This window comes from Malus domestica, chromosome 08, assembly GCF_042453785.1.
Source record: "Malus domestica chromosome 08, GDT2T_hap1".
Classification (NCBI taxonomy): domain Eukaryota; kingdom Viridiplantae; phylum Streptophyta; class Magnoliopsida; order Rosales; family Rosaceae; genus Malus; species Malus domestica.
Window position 1 is genome coordinate 2,995,928 of NC_091668.1, and position 20,853 is coordinate 3,016,780.

Below are 20,853 nucleotides of genomic sequence, written 5' to 3' on the forward strand. Positions count from 1 at the left end.
GTTTTGCAGGCACTTCATTTGCAGCTGCTTCAGGGATGTCATCATGACTTTCCTCATCTGAAGCTAATGGATCAACTCCTCTGACTGCGCCATCTGGTTGTGCCTCTTTATCCTAATCCCCAATTGTTTAATCTTCATAAAAGACCACGTCTCTATTTCGGATAAACTTCTTCTGGTATGGGTCCCATAATCTGTAACCAAAATCTTCACCTCCATAACCAAGAAAGATGCACGGTGTAGCTTTGTAGTCTAACTTCAATCTCTGCTCTTTGGGCACATGCACAAAAGCTTTGCAGCCAAACACCTTCAGATGAGAGTAAGACACATCATTACCAGTCTATACTTTCTCCGGAAAATCAAGACCTAATGGTACTTATGGAGATCGGTTGATCAAATAGCAGGCTATCCTTACAGCTTTACCCCAGAACTGCTTAGATAACTTTGCAGTCCTTAGCATACACCTGACTTTCTCCATGATGGTTCGGTTCATTCTTTCAGCAACACCATTATGTTGTGAAGTTCCAGGAACTGTCTCCTCATGACGTATGCCATGTTTCACACAATACTCTCTAAACTGGTGAGATGTGTACTTGCCGCCGTTGTCACTACGAAGGCACTTGAGAGGTTTCCCAATTTCCCTCTCCACCATGGCATGGAACTCCTGGAATGTCTGAAACACCTGGTCTTTGGATTTCAACAAATACACCCAGACCTTTCGTGAAGCATCATCAATATAAGTAACAAAATATTTATTTCTTCCAAGTGACTCGACTTCCATGGGACCACACACATCTGAATAAACAAGATCTAACAAATTTCCTTTCTTTGTAGATGGAACAAAAAAACTAATTCTTCTTTGTTTTCCGAATAAACAATGCTCACAAGAGTTTAACGACGTACTTTTGGCAAAGGGAATGTGAGACTTCTTTGCCAAAACTTGTAGGCCTTTTTCGCTCATATGGCCTAGCCTCTTATGCCACAAGTCTAGAGATGAGTCATCCACAGCATTCAACTCACCTTTCAAAACCTTGGCATTTGACCGGTACAGCATACAACAAAGTCATGCTCTTACTACCACCATTAAGCCTTTAGTAAGCTTCAATTTTCCTTCGCCAATATGGTGATAATAACCTTGTCGATCAAGGGTACCGATGGATATCAGATTGAGACGTACATCAACTGGCAGCCGAGATTAGTTCTTAAGCAAATATCACAAATTCCAAGAATTTTGGAATAGCTTTCATTCCCCATCTTCACTATGCCAAGGTCACCTTCTTTGTATGTACTGAAGAACTCTTATTTGGACGTAGCATGGAAGGAAGCTCCATTGTCAAAGATCCATTCAATGTCTCTGTCAGAGTTGCCCATATGCAGACATTCACCAACAGATAATATTTCTAGTACATCACCACATATGACAGTAGTGGTATTGCCAGTATCATATTTCTTCTGATTGTTTCCTTCATTTTGCTCTCTCTTCCAAACTCGACAATTTTTCTTCATATGGCCTTCTTTGCCACAATGGTGGCATGCACCCCTGAACCTTGATTTGGATTGGCTAGGACTTCTGCCATGATCTCTAGGCCATCTACTCTTGCTTCTTCCGCGGTTCTCTATGACAAATACTTGGCTGCTATCTGTGCCAGAAGTCTTTCTCCTTGTTTCTTCATTGAGCATGCTATTTTTAACATTATCAAGAGTAAGAACACCATTAGAAGCAGAGTTACTTATACTCACCACAAAGGTCTCCCAACTGTCTGGCAAGGATCCAAGTAACAAGAGCGCTTGTAGCTCGTCCTCGATCGTCATTTTCATAGTAGCCAACTGGTTGATGATATTCTGGAAATTGTTCAAGTGTTCTGCTACACTTAAACCATCATTGTATGAGCTCTTTGATCAAGAAGGCTTTCTTGGCTGGGGTCTTCTTCTCGAACAAGGACTCAAGCTTCATTTAAAACTCGTGGGCATTGGTTTCATTAGACACATGGTGAAAAACACTATCGTCCACCCATTATCTAATTGTGCCAATAGCCTTGTGATTCATCTTCTTCCACTCGACATCAGACATGCTCTCGGGCTTAACGGCATCTCCTTCAATTGGCTCATGCAGATCCTTGCAATAGAGAATGTCCTCCATCCTTGGCTTCCATGTTACCCAATTGGAGTTGGTGAGTTTGATCATAGTGCCACTTCCTTCCATCTCGTAGTACGAGCCAACCGGGCTCTGATACCACTTGTTAGGAATGTCGGTAATACAAGATAGAGAATGCACAAGGTAAAGTGGAAAATGGACATCAAGAATTTATGTGGTTCGGCAATTTATGCCTACGTCCACAAAACAAGGATCAATCTTCACTATATGAAAAATATGAGTACAACAAGGGTGGTCTTACCAAGCCAAAGACAAGGCTTGATGGATATAAGAAAGTATAACAACACTTTCTCTCACACTAAACTTCACTCACACTGTGTAGTGGAACATTCTCACTCTCACTCTTGGAGTGGAACTCTAGCTTTGGACTTGATCCTTTGCTACTCACACTTGGTTCTTAATTGGTTACTTCACTACAACATGACACCCATATTTATAGGAGAGGGTTTGGCATTCTACTAATTTCTAGTGTATTCTTCAAACCTCTAGCATAGAAAGATCTAGACTAGCCACAAAATTGTAGCTTATAGATCTTTCCATTTGCAACCAAGGAAGCTAGTACTCTCTAGCTTCTTCCATCAACTTAATAACATGCTAGAATTGTCTAGCATGCTCCAGCCATCTCACTTGCTTACTAGAATAATCTAGAAAATTCAGCATGGGCTGGACCATATACCAACACAAAACACACTCATAGACATGCTTAATGTGGTGGACTGAATAAGAATTTATTAATGAAGCTGCAAATTTGACAATTGTTGAAGCAAATGTCATCATCTAAATATTACACATACATGTATTCACCACCTCGAATCGCATTCGCAGCTCATTTTCAGTCTTCTTTGGCCTCATTTTCCCTCTCCTTCCAGTTCTCGTACACATGATCATCCGTCTGCAGCTCATGCCGGCATATCAGACAAGAATTGTGCTCATCCTGCCACAATCAAAACAACCCAAAAACCCCAGTCAGTCAGCCACTTAAAATTTGAATTGAACACAACCAATGAGATACATTACCAATACAGCAAATGTTGAAAAATTCAAATTCCCAGCCATGGCTTTAGGCAAGGAGGATGAAAAGTGTGCATGCAGGGCAACTCCTGCATTTTGTCATTGACAACCAAGTTTTCCTTACAAATGCAGCAATATGCGTCCTCTCCGAGCTTTTTCAACACTTCCTCCGTGATCATGATCACTGGAAGATTGGCCTTCACCTGTTTGCTTGTAGGCGGGACCTTCGGAGCCGCCCTCACGTCACCCAAAATCCCCAGCGGCAAAACGCTGTCGAGGTTGTCAATGAGACTCTGAAGCAGATTCACTACGCCTTCCGAGTTTTCTTCGATTCCAGGACCCGACTCAGAAGACAACCCCACCGCCATGGCCTCCATGGCCGCCGTCACTAGATTCGACCGCACCAGCCGTCAAATGCCCCTCAAACAAATATCCTAAAAAACCAAAAATTCAATTCCAATAAAAGAAAATAAATTTTAAGTTTTTGCAACTTTCCACGAAAACTCAAACAAATTTCCCAAACAATTACACCAAAAAAAAAAAAAAAACAAGGGGTTCCTATAATTTTCTGAAAAGGGAGATATTTCATGTCTTTGCACAGCTTAAGAATCATCTATCCATATAGATGGAGTGAATGCAAGTTTTTGCCTCTTGGGAAATTGCCCTACCTTAAGAATCATCCATTTAGGACAATGTCTTAGAGATGTTGCTGAATTGGGGTCGTTTCAGGGATTCTGTTAATGCGCGCGAAAAGCGTGACGTCGACCATCAACGTCCCCCACTGAAGTTTCAACTGAAATTTTGATCATCTTCACCAATGCCATGAGAACTTGGCAGGCGTTGGAAAGTGATTCCTCAAAGCCTTCCTCTGCTAACTCCTCGGTGCTTGGACCTGTGCTTTTTCATGGTGATTTTTCAACAGGTCAGATACAATAATTATGTGAACAGAGAAGTTAACGGCATTGACTGGCACGAAATGGATTGACAGTGGCACAAGACCTGGTTTGGTTTGAGGATGATTATGTATTTTCTATGTAATTACGGTGTGTGGTGCTCTTTTGTCCTTTGACCGAGTCCGATTTGAATCATGTATTCTTCTTCCATAATTCAACTCCTTCACATCTAACTACAATGAAAATCCAATGATCACTGATCAAATTTGTGAAACAGGAATGAAGAAACATTGAAAAGAGTGGGGGGCAACATTCTAACGTTATAACGCATAATTAGATTCCCATTCTGATCAGCCTTCGTGTAAGAACATAAATGACGTGAGACACAAATAAAATCATTCGGTTTCAAACGTTTGACAGACAATTCTGCCATTGGCTCCCACATCTTCAACTCAGACATAAATAATAATCTGTTGAGAAATTCTGCATGTGTTTGCCAAGTTTCCAAACATTCCATCCAGAGCTTCAACACAAAAGCAAGTATCACGAGCGAAAGTAAACATATGGGGACCAACTAAATAAAAGCATTGGTCACAAGTATAACAAAGATGAAACCTTTCGTCACAAATTTCATCCCTAAAACAGTGGTTTCGAACAGGGGAGCCACATAAATTACTAGTCCATGCCTCCACTAAAAGCGCATATGAGCATAAATACTTTTGAAATATACCGTTAAGTGAAATATGCTCATATAACCGATTACAAACCTTTAATAAAAAATCGGACTAGATGAATACTAAACAGACAATGAGCTGTATATCAACCTCGATTTAGTGTCCTTTATTGTCGTTTTGCACCTTTATTGTTTATTAAAATGTTTATTAAGATGTCTAGTAGAGTTACTAAACGTGATCCAGCTTGGGAACATGGAGCCTAATAGACGGAAACAAACATGGCACAATTTGCAAATATTGTGGTAGGGTAATGAAGAGTGGCGGAGTGACACGACTTAAGTACCATCTTAGTGGATTAGATCAAGGAAATAATGTCCAACGATGCGATAATGTCCCCCCCCCAGAAGTGAAGGCATTCATCACCACATTATTAAAAAATAAAAAACACCAGAAGTAAAAAGAAAACACATGGAATGGAAAATATTCGAGCTGGGCTACGAGGAGAAGTCATTGGCCAAGCGGTTGACAGTGATGATGATGACGATGAGGACGAATGTGATGATGACATAGGACCTGAAGAACGACGCAATTTCAAACAAGCATTACGTGCCTCCAAATAGTCAACATGGGAAAGAGAACACCTTCATAAAATTCCTAATAGAGCACAAGGTTCCGAGACAAGTGGTGGTGCACAAATGAGACGGGGAGCAAGTGTTAGAGAATCACAACCAACACCACCAATAGCCCCAAGTTTATATAAGTCAACCAAAGCACGTCAAAAGAGTGTTTGAAGTTATTTCACTGGAGGTAATGTGAAGGAGGGAAAGGGGTGTCTAATTAGCAAGTTCTTTATCTATGAAAATGTCCCTGCTGAGAAGGCATCATCACATCATTTAAAAAATATGGTATTGGGATGTCAACAGGCCGGTGTTGGAGTACAACCTCCCACTCCCTATGAGGTAAGAAACAAATATTTGGAAATGGAGTATAAAGACATTGGCGAGTATGTTAATAAGTTGAGGTCAAAGTGGAAAACTAATGGTTGCACAATCATGTGTGACGAATGGACTGGCCCGACCAGATTGTCTATCATAAACTTCATGGTATACTTCAAGGGAAAGACAATTTTTTTGAAGTCCGTTGATGCTTCAGACCATATAAAGAACTATAAGTATATTTACAAATTATTGAGGGATGTAATCATGGAGGTAGGAGAGCATAATGTTGTCCAAGTCGTGACTGACAACGGTTCTGCATTTGTCAAAGCTGGAAAAAAGTTAATGAAGCATCATAATGTGTTTTGGACATTATGTGCAGCACATTGTATTGATCTCATGTTTGAGGCAATGGGGAAGAGAAAGAATATTGCTAATGTCGTAAAAAGAGCTAGAACGATCACAAATTATATTTACAATCATGGTTGGTTGTTGGCAAAGATGCGTGAATTTTGCAAAGGAGAAATTATTCGTCCAGCTACCACTCGATTCGTCACCAACTATATTGCATTAGACAACCTACTTAAGAAGAAAGCAGGATTGAAGCAACTATTCACTAGTGACGATTGGGCCAACAACAATTTCAGCCGCTCAAATGCAGGTCGTATGGTGGAAAGTATAGTGCTTAATCATGCTTTTTGGACTCAATCAGAACATGTGTGCCAACTGTTTGAGCCTCTTTACAAAGTTTTACGGATCGTTGACACAGAAGTATATCCTACTATGAGGGCAATATATGAGTTGATGCGTGTAATGAAGGAGGACTTGGAAAGAAAACATGGTGCAAAGTGGGTCATAATGATAATTGATGACCGATGGTATAAAACATTATACCACGATTTACATGCAGCAGGTATAAATTATGTCATAATTTGCAATTCATTTCTTTAGTTGCATACGTATTATTTCTCTTATTAGAGTATGTGTTTCTTTGAATAGCATATTATTTGAATCCTCAATACCAATACAGACCCGGTGTTGGAAATGATGGTACCCTTATACGTGTTGTACATAATGTATACTCTAAATTAGACCCTGCATCACCAGCAGTTGGCCAATTTGGAAATGAGGTACACAATTACTTAAATTAAATAATTACATTGTTGGATTAAACTAACACAATTTATTAAATTTAGCTAACATGGTTTAAAGATGCAAGAAGAACTTTTGAAGAACCAATATCAATTGCTGCTCGAACAAAAATGTCTCCTAGTGAGTGTAAACATATTTCACTATCAGTTTATAATAGAATTTGTTGGAGTTATTAGGCTTATCAACATTGTTTTTCATTATAGCTGAATGGTGGATCATGTATGGGACTGATGCACTAACTGTGAGAAAGTTAGCAATCAAAGTATTATCACAAACAGCTTCCTCATCTGCTTGTGAAAGAAATTAGAGTACATTTCCACTCATACACACAAAGCAAAGAAATAGGTTGGCTCATAGTAAGTTGGAAAAATTAGTTTATTGCTACTACAACATGAAGCTTCAAATTCGAGATAAGAAAGCATAAATAGATCATGTTGACCGTGGTGACCCACTAGATGTGTTTGATATTTTTGTTGAAGATAATGATACAGAGGGTAACCAACTTTATCAATGGATTAGACCTCTTCATTTAGATGATGATGAAGGCAACCCAGCTCTAAGAGTTGCTGAAGAAGCACGTAATGAAGGGATAAATGTAGAAAGAGTATTAGAGAAGGAGGTGGGATCTAGCAGCGTTGACTCTTTCGAAGAACTTTTGCGCCTAAGACCAAGAAACACTGGAATTCCACCTTCTTCCAATCCTACACAACCACAAGATCCTACTGATACTAATGATAACTCTAGTACAAGATCAGGAGACTCACCTACCACCGGAGGTGGGAATGATGAAGGATATAGTGGAACTGGAGGTAGTGGTGGATATGGAAACTATGTTGGACCACCTCTCGGATTTATGAGCCCCTTCACTGGTGAGGCAAACTTCACGCATGCAACACAGGATGAGGACCATGGCAGTAGGCGGGCAGAACCAGGAATTGATGCCATAGGGAATGACTATACTCGCAGAGAAAGAGGTAAGGGGACTTTGTCAAGTCAAGAAGATGACTCGTTATCTATAACTTCGGACTTTGTTAGAGTGAGAAGTAGTAACTATGGTTATACTCATAACCAACCATTTCCCTACTCTTCATATCCCATTCCTGTTGGGATGGAATGGAGCGACTCATGGAAAGAATCCGAGACTCAATCTTCAAATGATTTTTCTTATGGACAACGTCAACCAATCTCGGATCCATATGGATGACATGTTAACAATTACATGCAAAACTATTTTGGGGATTTATCATTTGATGACTACTCTTCACAATACACTTACTCTACACATAGAGATGATGAAGATAGTGAAAATTTTGAACCTCATAGGAACTCTATGTGGTACTAAGTCACTCATGTATCTTACCATGCAATGTATAAAGTATAAAATATTGTACTAATTCATTATATATGAATGATTATGGTGTGTTTAAACTTCTTTCATTAATTACTACATATTTTCTACACTCACAATGTTTGCCAGCTCGCTATATAATCAACTTAAATCAGTTAAATCCATCAAGCAATGCATTTCCTTCCAATTTTTTTGTGATAAACTAATAGATAATTGACTAAATAAACATCCTGCAAAGTTTCAATAAAAATTTCCAAGTTTTTCTTACAATTTCTGCGGTTTTTATTCAATTTTTATCGATATCGATAATATCCCGATATTTCCATAGAAATTTCCGTGTTTTTGAACTACCAATATTTCGATATCAGTGATATTTTAGACCTTGGTTGGAATGCAGTGAGTTTGGGCCTTTTGGCCTTCGGCCTTAATTGTGAATATTTGGGCCTTCAAATCTTGTTGGTCCAAATGAAAATGGACATTGTTTTGTATGAAATGACTATCTTTTCTTGACGAACGGAATAAAGTTTCATTATACACTAATTAGTTACCGATGAAGTAACAAGAACTCACACGCTAGATCTTTAATCAACCGAATCAGCATTTTTGAAATATAGATTCATTGTATATTTGTACTGCATGTTGTGTTATTAATCGCTAGTTAGAACCACACCCAACTCCTCTTCCTCCTCGTTCTTCACCGAAAACTTAGCCAATCCGCACTATTACAACTGATTAATTGATACCAGTGTTGAATCTGGGTGGTATGGAAATTCGAAAAACGATGTTGTCAGTATGATTATTGATTTAAGCTTTGTTGTTAGTTACCCAAGTAAGGATCCTTGCCGGATCCTCTTTGTGAGGATCCCGGAAATTCTCTTTGTGAGGATCCCGGAAATCCTCTAATCACATATGTTCATTGTACATCGTGCGACCTGTTTTTATCAAGTATTATTTATATTCAATTTTAAATAAAAAAATTTATAATAACTTTTGACCGCACGATGTACGATGAACGGATGTGAATTCAACGAGGATCCTCCAGTAGTTGCCCTACCATACCCGACCCTACATCAAAGCATGTGACCCTTCTAAAATGTCCGAGAATCATGTTGAATTTCTTGATTGATTATAAGCTTTCTTTGCTTTACTAAATGAAGTTTTGATTCGATGATTGCTCTAGGGGTATAAGGGGTGCAAATTTGTTTGTTGATGCATCAGGAGTTGTTAAACTTGCCAATTTTGGGATTGTGAAGCATGTGAGTAATTAATTCTGCAAACGCTTATCATGTTTAACATTTGTAAATAGGCTAAATAGCCAAAATGATCCTTGAGATTTGCATAACTCATCACTTTGGTCCCTAACAATTCAAATCGATAAAAGTGGTCCTTGAGATTGTCCACCATCCATTATTTTGGTCATTCCGTTAAAAACTCCGTTAAGTGTCCCGGAGCTCTTGGCCAGAAGTTTGGGCAATTTTCAAAGTTTCGTAACTCAATCATTTCTTAACCAAATTCGACCCATAATATATCAAAATGAAGATAACAAAGTGTAGAATAAGATTATACCTATTTGGAAGCCCAATGGCTGCCGGAGATAGCCGGAAATTAGCCTCAAAGTTGACTGGTCCGAAGGAAAACTTAACGGAAACTGGGTAAACTTTAAACGTTCATAACTTCTTCAATACTCAACGAAATCAAGTGATTCAAAAACAAAAATCATACTTCTCAATGAGATGAAGAGAATGATACATTTTTTTATGACTAACTACTAGTGTTTTGGCCGAAAAATGGCTCGAAATTGGCTGTCTTGGTCTCGAGTTAGCCACTTTCGAGCCATTTTTGGCCAAACCAAAAAGATTTAGCTGTCTAAAAGGGTACCATTCTCTTTGTCTCATCGATAAGTATGATTTTCGTTTTTGAATCACTTGGTTTCGTTGAATTTTAAAGTTTACCCAGTTACGGGCGAGTTTTCCAGTTTTCCCTTGGACCAGTCAACTTTGAGGGTTTTTCTGGCCATCTCCGGCGAGTTTTCACAGTGTCCCATATGTGACGGTTTATTTTTAGTTACACTTCTTAGAATTCAATCTTAATCTCACTTTGCTTCCTGTAACTCAAAATTTGTCATTTTACTTCTTGAAACTCAAAATTCGCTTCATTTTGCTCTCTAGAACTCGATTTTGATCCCAGCTTGCCCTCTGAAACTTGAAATTCGTCTCTATAAAACTCAAAATTCGCTCCACATTGCCTTAGATATGTTAGTATTTGATTTGTGTGAGTGTGGCTAATCAATTTCTTTTAAATTTAATATCTCTGATTGTTGAATGTTGAGTGTAATAGAGATTTATAATCAACTTAATCTTATTGGATGTTGGGTCCCATATACGTTTTAGGAGGTGATCTATAAGTTTTGGAAAAAAGAGAGTCCACAAGTCAAAGTGGAACGAATTTTGAGTTTTAGCGAAAAAAAAAAGAGTCTACAAGTCAAAGTGGAATGAATTTTGAATTTCAGGGAGTAAAGTGGTGACTTTTACACTATGTTTGGATGAAGCAATTTAATATTACTACGAAATTTTAAAATGGCGGAAATTGAAATGACGGGATTTTATTTTCTAAAATTTGTGAATTTTCTTGTTTGGTTAACCTAAAAGAACAATAAATTCGGAATATGTTATTTTTAAACTCTCAATCATAGAAATTGGGAAATGACACCTATTTACATGGAATTTAAACTTGGGAATTGAAGGTCCCAAATTCCAAGTTGTTTTTCCACACGGAAATTCTAAATTTCTATGTTTATGAATCCAAACAAGGGAATTGGTGCATGCCAATTATAAATTCTGATTTTAATTCAAATTTAAGTTTATTTTCATCATCCAAACATAGTGTTAAGTTACAAGGGGCAAAATGAGATTAAAATGAAATTCTAGGAAGCGTAGATAAAAGTGAGAGATAACACTTGTACAGTAGATTCCGTTGATGAAAGAACTCAAGACAAACCTAGTAGCTCTGAAATGACTACGAGGCCAAAATAAGGTGGATTTTCATTCAGGTCCAGCTTGCAGCTTGCAGCTTGTTATTAAATTTTACTATTATCCTATGTTGCATCCGGGTTTTTTGTAGTATTAAGTTTAATTTTGTGTCACTTCGTTGTGGGAAGGGGTCGAGAGGAGACCGGTGTTTTTACACTTGGATTTGTTCACTAATTATTTCTAGTGGTGCATATATAGTTGTTAGTTGTAGATGGGGCAGCTGTAAGGTGGAGGAATAAAACTTTAATCATTTGAATGGAGGGAAAACCAAATTTCTGCTAAGTTTTGTCTATATCAACGTCGACGATTATGTAAAATGGAATTTTACTTAGAATCACACAAGAAACACATTTAGTTAACTTATTTATTTATTATAAATGTTCTACATTTTTTTTTACTTTGTAATTTAATGCTGATGTATTATGCCTTCCACAGAAATCGAAGCTGTCCCTGTTCAAAGCCAAGCAGCCGCACAAAAGCTTCTTCAAAAAATGAGCCATCAAAACCGGGATGACAGGCATTCAAGAGGCAGATAGTTTAGAGGAAGAGCCAGTGGCGTTCACTTTGGATGTATGGGAAAAGAGCAAGTCGGGGCAAGGCTTCAATTGGAGGTGTGCCTTTACAAGTAGTAGTCGTGACGAGGAACTTGCACGGCAGCTCCAAAATCCAATTTGATTTGGATGATTATCATGTCAGTGTGATAGCATATTCTGATCATTAAAATTGGTATTGTTGTTGTATTGCAAGTTCTCTGATGTTATTGTACTGCAACTTCAGGTACAAAAGGGTCCTCATGATGTGGATACAGAGAATATTAAAATGAGCATGTTTAGCGACCAAAAAGACGATGACAGGGATTATGACGGGAAAGGAAGAGGAGGAAGGGTACGAGGAAGGGGATGGGGGAAGAGTAGAGGGAGGGGAAGAGGAGGATTTCATTGACTTTGTCATTTTTTTTATTCTCAGCACGCTTTACTTTGTTAGGTAATTTTTGTTCTTGATATGAATATGATGATGGTGAAACCGTAGCTTCCAATCTTAGAATTTTGGTGGTTTAGCCATATTTGCACTGATTCACTTAACAAGAGTTTTTTCTTGTTAGTTTGGCAATAGCCAATAGGTACTCTTTTTGTAAGTCAGATAGATTTGTTACCCCAACAAAGATCTGTCTCTTTTTTTTTTTTTTTTTTTTTTTTTTTTTTTCAATTGAAATCCTACAAAGATATCTATGCTATATTTGATGATTTCATTTTTCTTTTCAAACTGTGTGACTTTTTAAGTCGATGGTGTTTACAGAAAGGCCGCAACATGTAGATGTAGCAAATGCGCTTTGGAAGGGCCAAAGAAACTGAACATGGGCTGGGGTTTGCAATTGGTTTCCGGGTAAGAAATGTGATCATAATTTCATAAAGTGGGAACAGTCGAAGTTGACTTTTTTATAGAATAAGTAGCGGTTGTTGAACTGAGAAATGAAATCGCAGAGCGCATGTATATTTATCCTTCTTAAGTGTAGTTTTTGGATTGAACACAATTTCATGTACAATTCATATTTTTGCTTTTTATTTTTTTAGTTTGTTCTGTTAATGATTAAGAAGACATGAATCACATGTATGTAAATGTTGCATATCATGTATACACTTAGAAATGTTTGACATGTTTTACATGTTTTTAAAACCGCAACATAATATAGTTTAAAAACCGCAGCAACATCACTAGTAGAAATTAAAACTGTAGAAGAAGCTTATGAACACCTCAGTCAGCGTGGAAGGGAAGTGGAGAAAATTTCTGAGATATTCTATTGAGCCATCCATCGTTTCTGAGTCTTGTAGATGAGCATTTTGATCGTAACGGGAACAGCTCTACATTCTTACAAACAACTTCCGTCTACAGCTTGAAGAATTCTAGTTCATCGACTTCAAAGGTGGTAGAAAGGTAATAGATCTTCTACTAAAATGTAGAGTCAATTTTCTGCTAACATGTCAAGGCAAGTCAAGATTAATGAAAACATAGTACAAACTATATATTGATTGAATACGCGGTGGAAGCAGGGCAAGTATTTAGTGCGAATTCGAGTAGTATTTGTCAAATATTTTGATGATTCTCTTCTATTGATTATTGTAATGTTGAAATGTTTGTAGATGCAATATTTCTCCAAAATTCAAAACAACTACTTATTGAAAAAAATCATAGGAATATAAAGAAGTACGAACTATGGAGCGAAAAATGAAAGCGGTGTTTGATGAACTGACTGCTGTTTGACTCAGATATGTGATGATGACGATGCATCACCGCCTTGATCATGCTTCATCATAGAACCAATCTGGGTGTGACTTAATCAAGAGAGATGATGCGTCGCTTCAAAAATTCTGCCTTTTCCCATTTCTGTCATCTGTAGTATTTCTCATTTGATTACTGGGATGATGATTATTATCAAATGTGTCATGGCTTGGTCCTCCCTCATCATAGAACCGAGCTGGATGCGAGTCAAAAACATAACCAGCTTTGTCCAAATTATGCATATTTTCCTTCATAGGTTTGTCCCATACTAGATTAACCCCTGTTCTCTTCATTGTCATATAATAATCAGGATGCGAACTTGCAAATGAGTCTTCAAAAATTATATTAACTTTATCCCCGTCTTGCAAATTGAGCTTATCTTTCGATAATTGACCCTGCCAGATATGATAGGATTCAGGTTTGTAGTATATTCTATTTCGTTCTTCTCTGACTATGTTGGCCCGTAATTCAGTACACTTGGTATTATTTATAACAGTAATGGCAAGAGGAGGAGGTAAAAGACTTCTTTCATATGAGTGGTACAAGCAGAACAGACTTAGCCCTTCAAAACTACGATCACCACTCGGGGGAATATCAAAACTGACTTTAGTGCCCTCATTGACAAACTCAAACCAATCAGGAACATAATTCCCATGGAGGAAAATGCCACCAAATCCGCAAGAAGTCCATCCCTACGTATACAATGCAAGTATCATAAATACATGTACATGTGTGTTTGTGTGTGCATACGCACAATAGGAAGGTAACGATAACTTAGGGGGGGGGGGAGAGAGAGAGAGAGAGAGAGAGAGAGAGAGAGAGAGAGGGAGGGAGAGAGAGAGATACCTGTAGGATGTTCTTCCTAAAATCAGTTGTGAGATTGGTGCACCATTGCATATCAATCAATGTCATGGAGTTTAATGAGTTTTCCAAGCCCGGAACCTCAGTGAGTTTGGGTGAATCACTTGCTTCCAGTTTTCTCATATTTGACATTTCCGAAAAGTTGGGCATTGTTTCCAATGCAGGGCAATTAAACGCACACAGAAATTTCAAACTTGTTGGTAAGTCAGATATTGTATGAAGATTTGTGCATCCAGTTAAACTCAATGTTTCAAGCTTTGAAAGACCTCTGAGACTGGGTAAGGTATGAAAATAATTCTCTCCAAGATCCAAATATTGTAAAGAAATTAAACTCCCAAGATCCTTAGGGATTTTATCATCAGCTAATTTCACACGTTGTAGGGATAAATGAGTGAGATTCTTCAATCTTAGTATGGAAGGTGGTACTTGTCTTATGGTTGTATGCACTGCTTCAAGTATTCTCAATGAAAACATCTCCCCTAAATCCTCATGTAGTTCTCTGAAATTTGAACAATATCCAAGAAGAAGAGTCTCAACAGATTTCGACTTATAGAATTCCCTTGGAAGAGAAGTAAGCATTCTGCAACATGTAAGATCTACCAAAGAAAGTCTTTTAAGATGACCAATGGAGGGGTGAATCTCGGACAAACTCTCACAACGGACCAATATCAACTCTTCAAGATTTGGGACTTGTGAAAAGTCTGGTAATTTTTTTAAGTAAATGGAATAAGTGAGATTAATGATTTTCAACTTTTGGAGCGACTGTTGCACAAAATCGAAGAAAAAATTGAAATTAATATTAAAAAAGAATATTCGTTAAAATAAATAGAAATGGAACATCATCATCATCATGATGTGTAATTGATTGTACCTTGGAACCCTCCCAAACTTTTACCAGTTTGCTTGACTGCATGTCTAAAACAACTAGTCTTGGTTGATCAAAAAAGTCATCCGGTATGGACTTTAAAGAGAATCCACGCCAGCACAACCATATTAACTCTTTGGGAAGATGTTTGTATTCTCCCATGAGCTTTACGTAGCTGAGCTTAAGAAATTTTAGTTTCTTCATATTAGCAAATGCTACTGTACTGAGACAAATAGATTCTGTTAGAGCAAGGCCTTCAACTTCTTCAGTTCCCTGTTTAAAAAAAAAAGAAAAAAAAAGTTAGAGTGGTAAGAAAAGAATTATTTGCATATGTTTACCTGTACGGTGAATATATTTAAATATGAATGTTGTTCAATGTATAATAGACATACGTGTGTTACATATATTCTTTTCTTGTACGATGCATTAATTCAAAATTTTATTGTGAATGTACTTACAGATTTATTTCTCAATACATCGATGACCTCTCGACGATTCCACAATCTACTCCAATTTCCAGGGTGACCAGGAGATTTTTCAGAAATAATTACTCTGGCCATTTCTCGAAGCAAATCATGCATATTCAACATGTTGCGTTCAATAGTTACAAGGCATCGGTCAAGGAGGACACTGATCCCTATTATTGCAAAATACTCACATCCATCTAATACTTCTGCGACATAGTCCTTGTTCTTTCCAATAAAGAAACAAGATATGTCAAGGAATATAGCCTTCTGTGTATCATCTAGCCCTTCAAAACTTATTCGTAGCGGTTTCATTATTTTTCCTTCAGGAGTTCTCTCCAATTTCTCCAATTGACTTTTCCATTCTGCTATGGTTCTTTTAAACAAATATGAACCTAAAACTTCAAGGGCTAGTGGCAAACCTCCACAGTAAGATACAAACTTTTTTGAGAGTTCTAGATATCCTTCTTTAGGCCAACTGTTTCCAAATGCATGCCAACTAAAGAGCTCCTGAGCTTCTCCTTCATTCAATTTTTGAGCCGGATATACTTTGTCCACTTGTTTTAGTAAATGTTTATCTCGTGTCGTTATGATAATTCTACTTCCTGGACCAAACCAATTGTGATTTCCAGCTATTGCATCCAATTGTTCCACTTCATCTATGTTGTCTATGATGACAAGTACCCTTCTATGTCGAAATCGTTGTTTAATCAGACTGATACCACTATCAACACTACGAATCATTTGAGACTTGGTCTGTTTCAAGATGTCAGAAACTAGTGTTTCTTGCAAATAAACCAGACCCTGTTTAATTGCAGTGTTGCTAACGTCGGCAAGGAAACTCTTGAATTGGAACATAGGATGAATTTGGTTAAAAATGGCTTTGGCAACTGTTGTTTTACCCAATCCACCCATCCCCCAAATTCCAACCATGACAACATCATTTGATCCACCACTTAAAAGATAAGTGATAACATCTTGAATGCGAGAATCGATTCCAACTTGGTGCTTGGCCACATGTAATTTGTTTATGCTGGTAAGCCATTCCAGAATATTCTCGTCAACAATTTTTCTAATGAACTCCTCTTCACGCCTGAAAATTGAATTCGTAAGCATTAGTGGGATTCAAAGAAGGCTTTGTAGAGATTTTTTTTTTTTAATTGTTATCTCCACTAAGCGGGGAGGGGGTGGACTTAGCTTCACAATGGGCTAGCAATAATGCAATTCAAATTCTCATTTGGCGAGATCAAAGCTAAGACCTTAATTTACAAGTGAAGACAAATATTACTAGTATGTAATATTAAGTGGCATGTAGGAGATATCAGTACATAAACAAATTTCTTTCTTATGTATTTAATGTGGAATCAACTTACACATACATTTATGTATTTAATGTGTAGTGAATTTTATTTTTCTCTTTCTTAATATGCCCCTAAATTAATGTTCCAGACTTTCACCAAACAACTATTGCCTCTCTTTTTTTATTAAAATATTGCTTTTTAAACATTTCTAATTTGTTATGGATTTTTTTTGTTTAAATAAATTCTGTTCTAGAGCTCGGGGTCGGGGTAGAGTTGTCTTCCAATTTTTTTTTTTTTCAAAATTGTCCTTGCCGTTCTTTTTTCAAATGCAATATTCTGTTCCAATTCCCACTAAAAACAATATAGGAGGCCAAAGTTAACCAAGAATTGGTACAAGAAAAGAAAAAAAAAGGAATTCAAAGGGGGAAAATAAAATGCTATTATAAGATTCTTTTTTATTTGTTTAACTTTGTTTAATTGCATTATTTGTATAACAATTTGCACAATTTTTTATATGAATTTCACGAAAACGGTATTTCAATTCATCTTTTTTGGTATTGTATAAAAGTCTGGGGCCTAAAAAATATATATTTTTTTTTTGTAAGATATAAATTATAATGCTTGAATATTGATAAATAGTAGGCAGTGACCTTATATATATAATTTTTTTTTTGTGGAGATTAAAATTCTCGGAAAATAGTAAAGTAAGAAGAAAAAAAAGTCAAAAATAAATTTAAACAAAAAAAAAAGGGGAGAAGGACAACACCAAGAGCTTAAAAACCATATATATATATATATATATATATATCCAAAACAAATTAAAAATGCTTAAAAATAAACTTTAATAAAAAGAGTAGTAATAATTGCTTGGTTAAAATCTGAAACATTAATTAGGGGCGTATTTGGAAAGAGAATAATAAAATTCTATGCACATTAAATACATAGATGTAAGTGTAAGTTGATTCCACATGGCATGAGAATGAGTGAAGGCAAGTGAGAAAACGCAAATGAAGGAGGGAGCTAGCATTCCTCTTAGTTTTATAACAGAGATTAAGGTGTATTAATTAAGCAAGTTAATGCAAGTGATCATTTATTATAATGGTGGAAATGTGTTGGGTCATTAAATAACGGCATGAGTTTGAAACCGTCGATGACTAATCTAACAAAATTTATCGTTTGAAAAAATTAAACAAGTTAATAAGAGTAATACAACTCAAAGGTGTCTAAACTTCAGATCTATTTCTTGATTTTATAAATTCGTATAATTTTTTTTTTCTCTGTTTGTGTGATACTCCCTCGTCTAACAATTGTCCCTAAAATGTTTTATATCTTGAAGAGCAGGTGAATGATTACCCATTATTAGTGATTTGAAGATGGTGGCCAGACAAATTTGCAGCTTCTGTAAGAGCCTTTCTCCACTGCTTTACCCTTTCTTTCTTGGCTTCGCGTTCCTTGTCATCTTTTTCTTTGCGGATGTCCATTTTGTGGTTTTGAAATGCTTGGGCGAAAACTCCGTTCTGCTTCCTGACATGTGAAGGATCAACATGATAGAATATTGGCAAAACATGTCGCCCCAGTTTGTACCTGCACTCCATGATCTTCACCAGCTCGTCAAGACACCAACTTGAATCCGCATACCTCTTTGAGAACACAATGATGGAGATCCTCGACTCTTCGATTGCCCGGAACAGTTCCTCTTTTATTTCTTCCCCTCTTTTTAGATCGTCATCATCCATATAAGCCTGGTACCCCTCGTCTTTCAATGCCGCGTGGAGGTGGCTTGTGAAGCCCTTTCGCGTGTCTTCACCTCTGAAGCTCAAGAACACGTCGTAATTCCAAAGTTTTGACTTGGAGGATGACGAAGAGGAGGCTATGTCGGCTGTCATGGCGGTATCCACCGCTATGGCACTGCAGTGAGAGCGGGAGAGAGTCCGTGAGGGAGGAGAGAGAGGTCTACGTGGAAAAGAGAGAAAGGGCAGGAAAGAGGAAGAAGGAAAAGGAAAGTGAGAGAGGCTGTGTCGTTGAGCACTTAAAGGGAGTTTCATGGGCAATCTTCATATGAGTAATATAAAAAAGGTTAAATTTGTAAATTAAATGATGTATTATTAATAAAATTAATGAGCTTATTCATCAATTTTTAAGTAACAAATCATCAAATCAATTTCTATCTTCTCCGTCCACACGAGTCATGGGAGGAGTTTAATTATTTTATTTGAGGAAACAGAGCTTGGTTTCAAGTTCGATAAAAATATCGAAATAATCGCTAGACAAAAACATTATTAATACTCAAAGGGTCACTAGACAGAACATCGAAATAATCGCTAGACAGAACATCGCTAGACAGAAACGATGTTCTTACAAATAATTTGTTTGTTAATTGTCTGCATATGACGCGGTTTCGTGTCTACACCGTCGATGCTCAAGAACACTAATTCCAAAAAATTGACTTGGAGGCGGATGAAGAGAGGCTCCTTGGGCTAACTTGGAGGGTAGAAACAATTAATGGCCTGATTTGTTTTTAAATTTGGGGTATATGTATTTACAAAGGTGTGAATTTATTGTGGCCATGAACAATTCCATGGAAGTAACTCCATTTTTTTACTAATTTCCAGAATTTTTTTCAAGGGAATTATTTGTTTGTCATAGCTAACAATGTCACATCATAGTCCGTATAGTAAAATATTGTCCGTTTTGGGCCATGTCTTTACAGATTTGTTCTTGGGTTTCCACCCAAAACGCATCTTACTATAAGGATGTGAGAATGTACATATGAGGCATATCACCTCCCCTCCTTCGGACGATGTGAGATCTTACAAACAGAGTAAATCTGGGTTCTGTACACAACAAAATATGGAAAAAATATATATATAACAGTGAATTGTGTGATGTTTAATTGTGGATTACGTCGTACTGATAAATGTTATTATAAAAATTAATGACTAAATGTGATTCGTTATGAAAGTTTATGAAATCCAAAGACATAAACACTAATTGAAATAGTAAACCAAGTTGCCATTTGTAAATGGTACTAAATGACTGACTTTATTGTCCTATTGTTGTTTTTGTGCTTTAATTTTTCATCACCTAAACCGTTTTTTGGAGTTTCTTTTTCGAAAACATGCTCTTTTAGTGAATTGAAGAATATAAATGGTTGGATCGTTGACATCATGTTCCAATTTTTAAGGTTATAATGCAAAGATTGCTTGATGTTCGATAAAGTCAGTCATTTAGTACCATTTACAAATGCTAAATAAAATAACTGAAACAAATTCTCAAAATTTAAATCTATGTAATTGATAGATAAAAATATATATAAAATAATAATAATAATAATAATAATAATAATAAATATTGTTTGGTGTTCGATAAAGTCAGTCATATATATATATGTGTAAATCATAAAAACAAATTCTCAAAATACATAAATAAAATAATAATAAATATTGCTTGATGTTTGATACAGTCAGTCATTTTGATTTGTGTAATTGATATAAACAAATCTCCAAAATTTAAACTCGTCCAATAATAATAAATAAAATAATTAGCCTTATCACCATTTTAGGGAAACAAGCAAAAATGCACCCATACTCAAAACAATGTTCTTACAAATTATTTGTTTGATAATTGTTTGCGTGTGAAGCCCTTGCACATGTATTCGTTTCTGAAGCTCAAGAACACATAATTCTAAAGTTTTGACTTGGAGGAGGATGAAGGGGAGGTTTTGTGTTGGAAATTGCGAACTTTATGGTTTGAAAGAAATTGGGCCAAAGTCATAGACCTTGGGCCTTAGACATAGGGTTTGAGTGTATACATTAAATGTCAAAGATGGACCTTGGGGCTCTTGGGCTCGAATGGACGAAAAACACAAGTTACGATTTATATTTTTTGGAT

At 36.7% G+C, this 20,853-nt stretch overlaps 2 protein-coding genes across 2 annotated transcripts; both read right to left on the reverse strand.

The window, feature by feature from the left end:
• Positions 1–2,936: 2,936 nt before the first annotated feature.
• On the reverse strand, positions 2,937–3,564 carry LOC103428672 (E3 ubiquitin-protein ligase AIP2-like; the record flags this gene model as incomplete). The annotated part of the gene is given in 2 exon segments (XM_070826504.1): positions 2,937–3,087; positions 3,203–3,564. Coding segments are annotated over 2 exon segments (513 nt in total), but the record flags the coding sequence as incomplete, so codon positions are not given.
• A 9,987-nt stretch (positions 3,565–13,551) lies between these two features.
• LOC103440642 (disease resistance protein RUN1-like) lies at positions 13,552–18,940 on the reverse strand. Its single transcript, XM_070826777.1, has 5 exons — positions 18,316–18,940; positions 15,656–16,754; positions 15,204–15,470; positions 14,318–15,094; positions 13,552–14,163 (listed from the first exon to the last, which is right to left on the reverse strand). The coding sequence occupies exons 1-5, from the start codon at positions 18,846–18,848 to the stop codon at positions 13,552–13,554; spliced, it is 3,288 nt and encodes a 1,095-aa protein (XP_070682878.1). The 5' UTR covers positions 18,849–18,940.
• Positions 18,941–20,853: the final 1,913 nt, after the last annotated feature.

Bases quoted from the DNA above. Each gene is read 5' to 3' on its own strand.
- LOC103440642 (XM_070826777.1), bottom strand. From the start codon at position 18,848: ATGACAGCCGACATAGCCTCCTCTTCGTCATCCTCCAAGTCAAAACTT. The intron at 15,471-15,655 runs GTAAGTACATTC...TTTTTTAAACAG, and splicing joins ATGTATTGAGAAATAAATCT to GGAACTGAAGAAGTTGAAGG. The intron at 15,095-15,203 runs GTACAATCAATT...TTTGTGCAACAG, and splicing joins AAGTTTGGGAGGGTTCCAAG to TCGCTCCAAAAGTTGAAAAT.